Source organism: Bubalus bubalis, chromosome 16, assembly GCF_019923935.1.
Source record: "Bubalus bubalis isolate 160015118507 breed Murrah chromosome 16, NDDB_SH_1, whole genome shotgun sequence".
NCBI lineage: Eukaryota > Metazoa > Chordata > Mammalia > Artiodactyla > Bovidae > Bubalus > Bubalus bubalis.
Genome location: NC_059172.1, coordinates 3,544,869 through 3,558,638, shown reverse-complemented (window position 1 = coordinate 3,558,638; position 13,770 = coordinate 3,544,869). Strand labels below are relative to the sequence as shown.

The 13,770-nt window shown below is 55.4% G+C and overlaps 1 protein-coding gene across 1 annotated transcript; it reads right to left on the bottom strand.

Annotated features, from left to right (window-relative positions):
* Nucleotides 1-2,952: 2,952 nt before the first annotated feature.
* Nucleotides 2,953-6,611, bottom strand: APLNR (apelin receptor). The gene has a single exon (XM_006080714.3). The coding sequence runs from the start codon at nucleotides 6,330-6,332 to the stop codon at nucleotides 5,136-5,138; it is 1,197 nt and encodes a 398-aa protein (XP_006080776.1). The 5' UTR covers nucleotides 6,333-6,611; the 3' UTR covers nucleotides 2,953-5,135.
* Nucleotides 6,612-13,770: the final 7,159 nt, after the last annotated feature.

Sequence of the window (13,770 nt, the reverse complement as noted above, 5' to 3'; positions counted from 1 at the left end):
TCCTCTGCATAGAGAAGGCTCCCCGCTCACCACCCAGCCTCTGCCCTTCAGAGAGCAAGCTCCTGGCATGGAGTCTGTCTCCAGTCTGTCACTCACTGTCCCCGCCAGCCCCGCAGAACACTTTGCACACTCCCCCTCTCAGAACTCCGCTCTAACTGCTCATCTAGCGGTGTGTCTGCACCGCCGGGAGCCCCGACGGCCTGTTCTCCATCTGACCCTGTGCCCAGCCCGCTGCCTGGGCATCAGTAATAAATAAGGGCTCGTGGGGTAAGCAGATGCCTGAGCGAACGGACGAAGAAACGTGTGAACACACAAAACCACCACGAGCTCTACCACCTTGTCACTCTGGAAAGCTCATCTCCAGTCTCCCCGAGAGAGGGTAAGGTTCTGTGACAGCATCTGCAGAATAATAAGTAAACACCGCCAGCGCCCTGTGGGTTCCCCTGGTGAGTTTCAGAAGCGGGCAGACGCGCACAGACCCCCCCTCCAGCCCCCTCCCGGCCCCCAGCTCTGCTCCCGGCTGCCCCTCCCTCCGGCTCTGCTCTTTCCCCACTCACTCTCTGTCTCTCTCTCTGTCTCTCCCTCTGTCTCTCCCTCTGTCTCCCTCTGTCTCATCTCTCTCCCTCTGTCTCTCTTCAACTCTGTCTCTCTCTCTGTCTCTCTGTATCTCCCCCCGCTCTGTCTCCCTCTCTCTGTCTATCTCTCTCTGTATCTCTCTCTGTCTCTCTCTGTATCTCTCTCTCTCCCTTTCTCTCTGTCTCTGTCTCTCTCTCTGTATCTCTCTATCTCTGTCTCTCTGTATCGCTCTCCCCTTCTCTCTGTCTCTATCTCTCTCTGCCTCTCTGTACTCTCTTTGTCTCTCTCTCTCTGTCTCTCTCCCTGTCTCTCCCTTTCTGTCTCCCTCTCTTTGTCTCTGCCTCTCTGTATCTCTCTCTCTGTCTCTCTCTCTGTATCTCTTTCTCTCCCTCTCTCTGTGTCTCTGTCTCTGTCTCTCTCTGTGTGTCTCTCTCTGTCTCTCTGTCTCTCTCTGTCTCTCTGTATCTCTCTCTCTCCCTTTCTCTCTGTCTCTGTCTCTCTGTATCTCTCTGTCTCTCTGTATTTCTCTCTCTGTCTCTCTCTCCCTGTCTCTCTCTCTGTCTGTCTGTATCTCTCTGTCTCTCTGTATCTGTCTCTGCCTCCCTCTCTCTCTGTCTCTCTGTATCTCTCTATCTCTGTGTCTCCCTCTCTCTCTGTCTCTCTCTCTATCTCTCTGTCTGTCTCTCCCTCTCTCTCTCTCTGTCTCTGTCTCTGTCTCTCTGTATCTCTCTGTATCTCTCTCTCTCCCTTTCTCTCTGTCTCTGTCTCTCTGTATCTCTCTGTCTCTCTGTATTTCTCTCTCTGTCTCTCTCTCCCTGTCTCTCTCTCTGTCTGTCTGTATCTCTCTGTCTCTCTGTATCTGTCTCTGCCTCCCTCTCTCTCTGTCTCTCTGTATCTCTCTATCTCTGTGTCTCCCTCTCTCTCTGTCTCTCTCTCTATCTCTCTGTCTGTCTCTCCCTCTCTCTCTCTCTGTCTCTGTCTCTGTCTCTCTGTATCTCTCTGTATCTCTCTCTCTCCCTTTCTCTCTGTCTCTGTCTCTCTGTATCTCTCTGTCTCTCTCTCCCTGTCTTTCCCTCTCTCTCTCTCTGTCTGTCTGTATCTCTCTGTCTCTCTGTATCTGTCTCTGCCTCCCTCTCTCTCTATCTCTCTGTCTCTCTGTCTCTCCCTCCCTCTCTCTCTGTCTCTCTCTGTCTCTCCCTCTCTCTCTCTCTGTCTCTCTCTCTGTCTCTGTCTCTCTGTATCTCTCTGTCTCTCTCTGTCTCTGTCTCTCTGTATCTCTCTGTCTCTCTGTCTCTGTCTCTGCTTCCCTCTCTCTCTGTTTCTCCCTCTCTCTCTCTCTGTCTCCCTCTCTCTGTCTCTCATGCATTTCCCTCCATTCCCCTCCCAGCCCCAGCCCCCTTCATCGAGGGCTCCCCAGGACTCTCAGATGCCTTAGGATGGGATCTCACGTCCACCCCAGCCCCCTGGCCCTGCCTCATTTGACTTTGGGCGTCTTCACTCTGTCATCAGCAAAGGGAGGCGGCTGGCAGAGGGCCACAGGGCCCCAGGAGGGAGCGGAGGGGAAGCGCTCCTCTCGGGCTGCTATGGTGCGTGCTTAAGGGTCATCGCTGACAGTATTAGTACCAGAGGTCTTTGTGCAAGGCGGTGACCCCCTCTGGGTGAGATACGTCCCCCGGGGATCACTTCTGCTCCTTCCTCTCAGATCAGTGGCCGCCCAGAGCCCGCTTCCCCCTGGCTCTCTCTAGCTTTGTGTCCTCTAGTGTGGCAGAATCTGTCCGGATGGACAATTTCCCAAACCTGACCACCCTCGGAAACCATCTGAAGGGCTTTTCATCACCGTGACCACCTGGGATGATTCCAGGAGCTTCTGACTCCGTCGGTCTGGGGTGACCCTCTGGAACGGGTATTTACAGAACTGGACAGGTTGACTCTGCATGGAGGACAGGCCTTTGAACTTCTGGTCCAGACTGAATGAATGCTCATGTGACTATGGATGAACAAGCAAGTCAGTAGCGACAGTAAATGAACACAGGGGACAGCTGAATGGATGGACTGCAGTCCACCCTGCGGAAAGGAGGGTTGGCATGTCCCCCAGGCCTGTGCTCTGGACTCCAGCACATGTACCCACATGCTCCACGCTTCCCAGGCCCAGAAGCTCAGCTGCTGCCCACCTCTCTGTTTTCTTGGTCTTCCCTGACCTCACCCCATGCCCCCAGTTTCCCATTCGACCCCTTTGTGCCCCCTTTCCTCCCACAGCTCCCCTCAGCCTACTCAGCCCACCTCCCAGCATAACAGTTGCAACCTGGGGGTCCTTTCCTCATTCCAAGGCAGCCGTGTGAGAAAAAGCTTCAGACACAGTAGCTACACACACACACACACACACACACACACGGAAAAATTTATTTTTCATGAACCACAGTGACTAACAGGGTCAAAAAATAGCACAGACATTCCAAAGAAGGGGCAAGCGGAGCAGCGGCTGCCTCCTCCACCGTCTGTCCAAGACCACCGATGGGGCCTCAGAGGAGCCCCCTCCTCCCTTCTCGAAGCTTCCTCCAGCCTTGCCTGGATGCTCTGGGGACAGCCCTGGGCTGAGAACGTGAGTCTGTGAAGACCCTGGCTTGAGATGGAAGGAGTGAGCCGAGACCCTTCTGTCCAGCCCGCGCTCTGCCTCTGGAGCTGGCTCCATCCCAGCCAAGGTCAGCACGTGCACTGACATCAGGCTGGCTTCTTCCTGCCCCCGCGGCTCCTGTCTTGTCCTTCACGTTCCGTGTCCTCTAAGAACAAAACCCGGAATACACAGGCCGCGCCCTGGGTGCACAAAGCCCCAGCAGCATCTCCATCCTCTGGCGGTGCAGCGGTCATGTCTGCCCCAGTGCCCGTTCCTAGCCCCCCAGCCCAGCAGGAGAAGCCACGGGGCTCCCATCCTGATGGGGAGGTCAGGAAAAACCCACCCAGTGCTTTCCACCCCAGGCACCGCCCCCAACCCCCACCAAGAAGAGGGCCACTGACCCTGAAAAAACAAAGGGTGATGAAGAAAATGCTTATAAATTCAAAACAGGTTGGCAGGCATGGGAAAGGAGTCAAGGGAACCTCTGAAGCTCTCTCTCTCATCTCCCTCTTAGAACCAGGGACTGCAGCAGAGGGACCCAGAGTCCAGGACTTCTTTGAGCATTGCACTCCAGCTGCCTTGAGGAGGGATTCCCTACAGGGAGCCTGAGTACACGCTCACACTTCTCTCTTAACATGCGGACCAGCCGTCAGAGCCCCCCAAACCAGTGGGGGTGGACTCATTCTAAATTGCCTCCTATGTCCCTTCTTCCCTCAAGGATATTGTGTGAAGAGCAGAGATGTGCAGAGCAGGGGGTGTTCATCCAAGTGACCCAGGCGCCCAGGCTTCAGGTTTCACCCATCCTTGTCTACACACATGCACACACACAAAGCAGGTGGCCCCCGCCCCCCATCAAAGGGATCCTTGGCACCCACTCAGGCCAGCGCCCAAGAAGAATGTCCTGGGGATGTCAGATGGAGAGACAGGGAAAGGTCGGCCGCTTGCAGGTCTGGAGGAAGTTGGAGAGATGAGGATTTGGGGAGGGGGCCCGAGCAGCCCTTAGACCAAACGCAGACGCCCCCTCTTTCTACTTTTCCTTTCCCAACTCCCCGCTCATATCATGAAACCAAGGAGGCTGTTGCTACACCAACCCCACTGCCTTCCAGTTCCTGCAGAAAAGAGAGGATGGAGGAAAGGGGCTAAGGACATGTGTAGAAAGCGTGTCTAGCTGGTGGGCTGCAAGAAGGGACCCCCCCTTCACGCATCGCTCGACCTGCAGGGCCTGAAACGCCTGCGAACCGATCCAAGTTGGAGTGAAGCTCTGGAGCTCACAGCTGCAGAGCCAGGAGCTGCAACTTTGCTGACACCCAGCCCATCTCAGCTAGGTCCATTCCCTCCCCTCCCCGGGGCCTCAGGGACAAAGAGCTTGAACCGGGCAGTGTCTGCGAGCTTCAGACGCCTTAACCCTTAGGGGCCCTTCAGAACAAGGAAGTAAAAAGAGAGAGAGACTGAGGGAGTAGGAGGATGAGCCATGGGGGAGGATGTGGGAGCCAAGAGGTAAGGATTCAGAGGAGAAATTGCACTTGGTGGGGGCAAGGAGGGGAACAGAAGGAGGAAAAAGGGGTAAAAACTAAAAGGAACCGGTAAGGGGAGCTGGAGATCCAGGAAAAGGGCTGGGGGGAAATGAACGTTGATGGAGCCTGGACGCACATCAGTTCAGTTCCTCCGTCTTATCCGCACGGAGAGACACTGAGGCTGGGAGCATTTCAGAGACATGCAAGGTCAGTCTCACAGAGACTGAGCAGCGGAGTTCGGGGGCTGCGGGCTTCCCTCTCTTACCCTCCAGACCCACAAACCTCTGAAGAAGCACTTCCCAGGGGGGAAGGAGGACAAGACCGATGCGGGGAGCAGGGAGAGGAGTCAAGTGCACCAGAGAAGGGGGCCCCCGCCCCCTCGCCAGCTCCCCGCCCTTTAGAGAGCAAGGGGCCCCGGGCGGGCGACCCCGGCCCTAGTCCACCAGGAGGGTCTCCTGGCTGTAGGGGATGGACTTCTCCGGCGTCGGCTCCCCGCCCTTCCCCGCGCCGCCGGGCCCGGGGCCCTGGCTCTGCCCCGACGACGCCGAGGAGGAGGAGCTGGCTGACTTGTCCCCGCCGCCGCCGCCCCGGCCGCCGCCGCCGCCGCCGCTCGCGCGCCAGGCTCCTCCGCAGCCCCGGCGGCCCCAACAGAGCACCGAGGCGCAGGCCTGGCGGAAGCGGGGGTCGAAGAAGGCGTAGAGGAAGGGGTTGAGGCAGCTGTTGACGTAGCTGATGCACGTGCAGTAGGGGAAGACGTTCATGAGGAAGAGGTCGAAGGCGCAGGGCCAGCGCATCAGGCTGCCCAGCACGTAGAGGGTCTTGACCAGGTGGTAGGGCAGCCAGCAGAGCGCGAAGGTCAGCACCAGCACGGCGATGATGGCCAGCAGCCGCCGGCGCTTGCGCAGGCCCCGCGCGCGCTCCTTGCCGAAGTGGCCGGCCACCGTGCGGCCGATGCAGAAGTAGCAGGTCAGCATGACCGCGAAGGGCCCCGCGAAGCCCAGCGCGGTGGACGAGACGCCCAGGCCCACCTCCCAGGCCCACTCAGCGTCGGGGCCGGCCACCAGCGAGTAGTCCATGTAGCACTGCACCCTGGTGGTATTCTCCGCCTGCAGCACGGTGCTGGTGGCGCGGAAGACCAGCACGGGCAGGGCGAGCAGGCCGGCCAGCGCCCACAGGCCGGCCGTGGCCACGGCGCCGCCGACCCGCGGCCGCAGCCGGGCGTTGGCCACCGGCCTCACGATGGCCAGGTAGCGGTCCAGGCTGAGGCCGGTGAGGCAGAAGACGCTGGCGTACATGTTGACGAAGATGAGATAGCTGCTGAGCTTGCAGGCGAAGGCCCCGAAGGGCCAGTCGTAGTCCCGATAGGTGTAGGTGGCCCAGAGCGGCAGGGTCACCACGAAGGTGAGGTCAGCCACCGCCAGGCTGGCGATGAAGACGTCGGCCGCCCGCCGCCGGTCACGGCCGCTACGGAAGATGGTCCAGAGCACCAGCCCGTTGCCCGCCGTGCCCAGGACAAAGACCACCATGTAGATGGCGGGGATGAGGGCGCCGGAGGACTGCCAGTCCTCATACTCACACTCAGACTGGTTGTCCGCCCCATAGTATCCGTCGTACTCGCCACCTTCTTCCATGCTGGGGCACGCAGAGGTCAGCTGGGGGTCCCCCCTGGGGTATGGGGCTCAGCCAAGCACCCTGAGCTCTGGCTGGCAGCCTCGGGGAGGCAAGCAGGCAGGGCTGGAGGTGTCCAACGGCGGCAGCGGCTCCCAGGACCCAGGAGGAGGAGGCCTGGCTCCTGCAGGCGTCCCTCCAGCGGCCCCAGCCTCTTCTCAGACACTTCCTCGCGCCCTCCTGAGCCTCTGTCTCCTCCTTGGCTGTTCCTCCCTCCTCCCACCTCCAGACCAGCCCCTCACTTGTGAGTCTTAGGATCCTGAAGTTACAGCCCACTTTTTTTTTTTTTTCTTTTCTTGTCACTGGGCAAGTGGACCAAATTGACCCCTGCCGTGCTGGGCAGGATGTTATCTGTGGTTTGCAGCCTGCTCTGCGCCTGACCCAGCCTCTGTCTCTCTCTCTCTCACTCTCTCTCTGGATTCCTCCGGGTTTTTGCAGAACCTCTCATCAGGCCTCTGCTTCCAACCCCCCCTTCCCCGTTCTCACCCCCTCCCAGCCCCTCTAAATGGGGCAAATTATGCAGGTTGAAAGCCAGCCTGAGCTGGAGCTGGGAGGGTAGGGGGCAGGAGGGTGTGAGATTTCGCAGAATGGTCCGAGCATCTGGCAGGCCCACCTGGCAGGCCAGTCTAGCCCCTCAGGTCCATCTTCCCCCGCTCCCCTCCTGCCCTCCCAGCCCCCACCCAGACCAGATTTCCCCTACCCTCCCCTGCCCGTCATCCTCTTTAACACCTCAGCCTTGAGCCTCTCCAGGAGGGTGTTTGTGCTCCACAGACCCAGTGACAGAGACATATCTGTAGGATCCATCAGCTGTGAGCGGACTGCAGTTTTCAGAGAGCGCGGGAAGCGTCAGAGGATGCGGGGGCAGGGTCACAGCAGAAAGAAACCCTAGGCTGAAGGATGTCTAATCCAGCCATCAGGTCTATGGGGAAACGGAGGCTGAACAAGGTAAAGGTCTTGCCCAAAGACACAGGATAAATTTTCTCTTGGTTTTGTTCCTTTGCTTTTCCTCTGCTCCTAGCATAAAGCAGTGCCTGGCATGTAGTAGGTGGTCACTAAATGGTGGTTGAGTGAATGAGTAAGCAGATGGATGAAGGAAAAGGGGAGTCCATATATGGAAGAGTGGCTGTTTGAATTACTATGCAGTGAGAACACAGATACATTTTGGTCCTTGAGTTCTTCCTGCTCTGCATGGACCAGGAAGTTTCTATAAGACCTTGTGGGGATCAGGAAGTTAAAACTGAAGGAGGAGATGGAAAAAGAGGCAGTCCATGCCATGGGCAGCATCCCATAGAAAATGACCTTGCCCTGTCCATTTGCCTCTCCAGGACCTCTGGGCAGGAAGGAGGGAGCCATGAACAAGATAGGGTTAAAAATTGCCATCTACGTTGGGCAAGCGTGAGAGGGAGCAAAATCAGAAGAGTCTTGGCCACAGTCAAAGCACAAGGCTTACAAAGTTAGAATCCGTCATCTCAAGCAAGAGTTGGTCCGAAAATCTTCTCTAGAGGTCTTCAACAAGGGACCCTCAAACTCACATACTCACAAGGGCCAGGCTAAAAATGTGTATGGGGAAAACAATCAGTTTGAGACAATAGGGAGGGTAGACACTGTGGCAGACTGGAGCAAGCACACTCCATCACAGAAGTGAACTTATTTACAGAAAAGAAACAGACTCACAGACTTAGGAGAAGGAACCGAAGGTTTCCAGGGGGAAAGAGTAGGGGTAAGAAATAGTTGGGGAGTTGGAGATTGACATACACATGCTGCTATATCTTAAATGGATAACCAGGGATTTCCCTGGTGGTCCAGTGGTTAAGAATCCACCTTCCAAAGCAGGAGACTTAGGTTCAATCCCTGGCCAGGTAGCTGAGATCCCACAGGCCACAGGGCGCCTAAGCCCATGTGTTAGAACCACTGAATCTGCACGCTCTGGAGCCTGCGAGCCACAGCTAGAGAGAAACCTGCGTGTAGCAACTGAGATGCAGCCAAATAAATAAATATTTTTTAAACTGGATAACCGGCAAAGACCTGCCGTAGAGCCCAGGGAACTCTGCTCAACGTTATGTGGCAGTCTGGGTAGGAGAGGAGTTTGGGGCAGAATGGATACATGTATATGGGTGACTGAGTCAGTTGGCTGTGCGCCTGAAACGGTCACAGCATCGTTAATCGGCTATACCCCAACGCCAAATAAAATGTGTCAATAAAACAAGAAAGGTGAGAATGAAAAACGAAAATCCACTCCACCACTCCATCGAAAAGAGGCCTCTCCAACGCCCAGTGTCTGGTTACCACCCAGAAATGGGGAACTAGCTTGACATCTGTTTTTTTCAACCTAATTCCAGATTCTAAATGTAATGGGAAATTCTCATGTTTGTAAATTTGGGGGACTCCACCTATAAAAATGATTCGGCAGGATAACTAAAACATGTTCCCAGGCCCCCACGCGGTGCCCTTCGAGTGGGAACTTACCCGGAATAGAAGGAAGCAGAAAAACAGGAAGGACAGGTCAGGAAGAAGAAACATAAAATGCAAAGACAGGGAAATGAAAACAGGCATGGTCAGAGCCTCAGGGTGCCGTGGGGAGAGGCAGGAAAGGAGAGATAAGGAAGGCCCTGGCGATCTTGGACGGCCTTTCCCTAAAGGCAACACGCCAAGGAGAGCCTGTTGGTCTTTCTCATGAAGCACTTACTTACCACGTGCTAGGCATTCCTTGAAGCATTTCCTATTTTATGTCTTCCTTATCTCTTTCAATTGGCAGAATCCCTCTCGAAAGTAGATACCTTTATTCATTTCAGTTTACAGATAAGGACCCTGAGGTACAGGGATGTGATGTGATTTGACCAAGGTCAAATCAGATTTTGAACCAAGTCCATGAACTAAACCACTACATTCCCAGAGGAAAAACTCCAACTTTTTGTTTGTTTGTTTGTTTTTTAATCAAATACTTTCTGGCCACGCCAGGCAGCATGCAGGATCTTAGTTCCCCAATTAGGGATCGAACCCAAGTTCCCTGCACTGGGAGTGCAGAGTCTTAACCACTGGCCCAGCAGGGAAGTCCCTCCAGCTCTTTCTATTGAGGCAGCTGTCCTCTGCTGAGCATCATAAAAAGATAGGACGGTACCAGGGTATCCGAGATTGACTTCAAAACAACCTCTCTTTGGTGAAATTAAAAATAGATTGACAAATAGCTTGGAGATCCTCCCAACCCTTGATTGAACTGGGTATGAGACCCCTGCCAGGCAACAGACAGTGCATGTAAAACTGCCCTGCCACCTGCCTTCCCCAAAGAGGATCCCCCTTGTCAGACGCCAGGTGGAAAGTTAGCAAGACCAGCCTCTGGAAGGGTTGCCATCTGCAACGTGGAGGTCCGGGCATCCAAGAGGATCCATCTGGGGCTTCCCTGATCTCACAAGACACAGAATAGGAATTGCCTGGGGTCTGCTTGCTCCGGCACATTTGTCTAACGAAGACGGTACAGGAGGACTTCCCTGGTGGCCCAGTGGTTAAGACCCCGAGTTGCCAACACAGGGGGTAGGGGTTTGATCCCCAGTCAGAGAACTAAGATCCCACATGCTGTGCGGCTCAGCCAAAAGAAAAGGACAGGCACACCTCATTTCACTGCGATATTTAAATAATCAACAAGGTCTTACCCTACAGCACAGGGAACTCTGCTCAGTGTTATGTGGCAGTCTGGATGGGAGGGGAATCTGGGAGAGAAGGGATACAGGTATATGTATGGCTGAGTTCCTTTGCTGTTTACCAACCAGGAAAAAAAGATGACAAAAAGATAATGGAGAGTAATAAATAAATAAAGTTACAGGGACTGAATGAGCAAAAACTAATAAGAAGAAAGCCATTTAAAAGAAGAAGAAGAATGTACAAGTGGCATAACGGCTGTCATTATAACCTGACTGCAAGCTTGGATGAAAATGGTTAACTTTCAGCCACGTTATTTGAAAAGACCCTGATGCTGGGAAAGCCTGAAGGCGGGAGGAGAAGGGGACGACAGAGGATGAGATAGTTGGATGGCATCACCGACTCAATGGACATGAGTTTGAGTAAACTCCAGGAGTTGGTGATGGACAGGGAGGCCTGGCGTGCTGCAGTCCATGGGGTCACAAAGAGTGGGACACGACTGAGCGACTGAACAAAAGACTTCATCAATGATGACCTTGACCTGTCAAAAGGGACCTAAGGGCTCTGTAGGGACCAGTTCAGGTCAGGTCACAAGAGATGGCCCTGTTATGAATAAAAATGACTACCCAGGACCTTCCAGGATAAAAGCCAAAATCAAGACTCCCAGTGAATCCAGAGCTTCTCTGTTTCTCTCAGAAAGATGTGCTCTTTGCAGTTAGGAACACAAGAGGGGAGCGAGTGAGCTCGGAGTGTCCCCAAATCAGCCAGCTGTTCATGGCTGCTCCCACTTGAATCCCAAAGCAGACAGGAGCTTGAGACCCTGCGGGAGAGGATACTCATCCATCTCTTTAATCCTTTGGCTTCCAGGCTCTCTGACTCAGAGAAACAGTTAATCTTACCAGAGGAACCAGACTCGGTGAAATGGGAGGCACTAGGGAGCTAGCCCCCGGGAGGGGGCTATCGACTGGGGCCAGAAAGGGTGGAATGCTGATAAGATCTGCCCCCCATTCCCCACCCCCGCCCCGGCCAAGAACCAGCTGGAACCAGATGGTCTGAGCGCCCCCAAGATGGCAGCCTGCATGGAGCAGCCAGCCCGACTCCTCTCCGAGGCTGACACCCAAGGCGCCTGGCCACCCAGTGCAGAGGATGAACGTTGGGTCAACGGGACCAGTCATGGGAGACTGACCTTATGCGCACCAAGGGCTCAGAAGTCAGCCCTCTCCAGAACGAACTTATGGTTGCCACAGGGGAAGGAATAGCTAGGGAGTTTGGGATAACATGTACACTCCACTGTGTTTAGAATGGATAATCAACCAGACCTGCTGTACAGCACAGGGAACTCTGCTCCATGTCATGTGGCAGCCTGGATGGGAGGAGGGTTTGGGGGAGAGTGGATATGTGTATATGCATGGATGAGCCCCTTCCCCATCCCCCTGAAACTATCATAACAGAGTTAATCAGTTATACCCTAATACAAAATAAAAGATTTTTTTTAATATAATAAAAAGTGCTTTAAAAAAAAAAAGAAAGAAAAAGAAGCCAGCCCTCCCCAGGCAGAGCGTGCCTGGGCAGAACCTGCTTTTCGTTTCTGTCCCCTTCAGCTTGGCACTGGTGTGTCTGCTGAGTTAGAGTCGAGGGAACATGTGCTCAGGGAAAGATGGGGCCGTCACCTCAGGGCGGCTCTGCTGAACTAATGAGGGGACCTTTTTGCTGAGTCGACCAGAAGCATCCACCCTGAGCCATCTGGCAGACCAGCAGCAAGGCCGAGCCTTGGCCCGTGTCCCCCTGGGCTGGCCGGCCCTGGAGAGGCCAGGCGGGTTTCCCGGGGGCCTTCTCCCTCTCCTGGGTGATTTCTTCAGGGTATTGTGATGAGCCTGGCAGCCCGGCGCCCAGGACCCGCTGCGGGTTCCTTTGAGGAGCGCCCAGACCGCTGGGGGTGGGGGGTTTCTGAGTCAGGGAGTCCACTGCCCTCACCCTCCCCACCCTGGGTTGTGGTCCCAGGCCCAGAAAGCAGAGACTGGCTCGGCTCAGGCTGTGTGTGGCTGTGTGTGGCCGTGTGTGATTGTGTGTGGTTGTGTGTGTCCATGTGTGATTATGTGTGGCTGTGTGTGTCCATGTGTGATTATGTGTGGCTGTGTGTGTCCATGTGTGGCCATGTGTGGTTGTGTGTGGCCGTGTGTGTTTGTGTGTGGCCGTGTGTGGTCGTGTGTGGTTGTGTGCGGTTGTGTGTGGCCATGTGTGTCCCTGTGTGGTTGTGTGTGGCCGTGTGTGGCCATGTACACTCGCCAGCGGGCAGGCTCACACGGGGCGGCTGTGAGCAGACGGGAGCTGGGTGTGCCTGGGGTACGCATGTGTGTTGGGCTGAGGGCTCTGTGAGGACAGGAAGGGGCACCTCTCTCTGAGAGCTGGGACGAGGGCAAAACGGAGCCTCGCCCGGCCCAGCCCCAGGCCAGGACCTCAGGGTGGACGCCTGCCTCCCTGCCCCGTGGGCTCTAGCTCCTCCCTGCCGCCCGCAGCAGCCCCCTGGCACCACAGCTCCGCTTTGCACTCCAGCGTCAGGACCCACCTGGGGCCATGAGGCCCTTTGCCCCCTTCCCTCGGGCACAGCGTCAGGAGCCACCCGGGGCCATGGGGCCCTTTGCCCCCTTCCCTCGGGCACAAGCTGCACCCCTCACAGCTGGACGCAGCCTCTGAGCAGGGGCGGGCGGGGCGGGGGAGCGGGCGGGGTGCCCATCTCAGCTTATCTGACCACAGCAAATGGCCAGCTGCCTCTGGTCACTAAAGCAGACCCCCACCCTCAGGGGCCCCATCTGCCCCCCTGGCCATTTGGTGTTCCTTCAAAGCCCCAGGCCGGATGCCAGGACTCTTGGATGGCCTGGGATCTCCGGATAGCAAATGCGGGAAAACCCACTGGCCCGGGGGCCGACAAACATGAGCCCCTTCATATTCTAAGATGACCAATTTCATCTTGATCACAGATTCATTCACTCAATAAGCAAATATTTATTGAGCAGCTACTATAGTGGGAACAATTCAGACCGAATCCCCGATCCCCTGAACATACCTTCTAGAGGCAGGAAACAGGCAAAATAAATAAGCCGTCAGTAAATGCAACGAACTCAGGAAGTTATGGACGATAACAGAGGAAACACAAGGAAAGGGGCCGGTTTTTGACAAGGCAGACCACTGAAACCTGGGGCCCTCCTAGGAGTCGCCAACGTTCGAGCTGAAGCCTGAATGACTGGCTTGCTGTGTGCCCCTGGACAAGGCTCTTCCCCTCTCTGAGCCTCAGCTTCCCTGTCAGCCCATGAGGATGCTGAGCCAGCAGGAGCTAGCTTTCTGCAACTCTGGGGATTGTGGCAGTGACTCCCAGAGGGGATTGGAGAAGTGGATTTCCTGTTTAAAAAAAAAAAGTCAAAAGACAAAAGCACACTGGCTCTCTGGATGCAGAAGTCACGGACGGGCAGTGTCGTCTTCCCTGTCATGGAACCAAACTCCATCTAATGGGCTGTTTGTTAGACTGTGAGTAAGAGGAATGTGGAAGCCTCTCCTTATCTCCACACCCGCCTCTCTCAGCTCCTTACCCATCACTACCCACTTCCCCCCATTACTAAGCACAGAACCCTACACTTGTTCACTCACTAAGTCATGTCTGACTCTTTGTGACCCCATGGACTACAGCACTCCAGGCTTCCCTGTCCTTCACTGTCTCCCTGAGTTTGCTCAAATTCATGTCCATTGAGCCGGTGATGCCATCCAACCATCTCA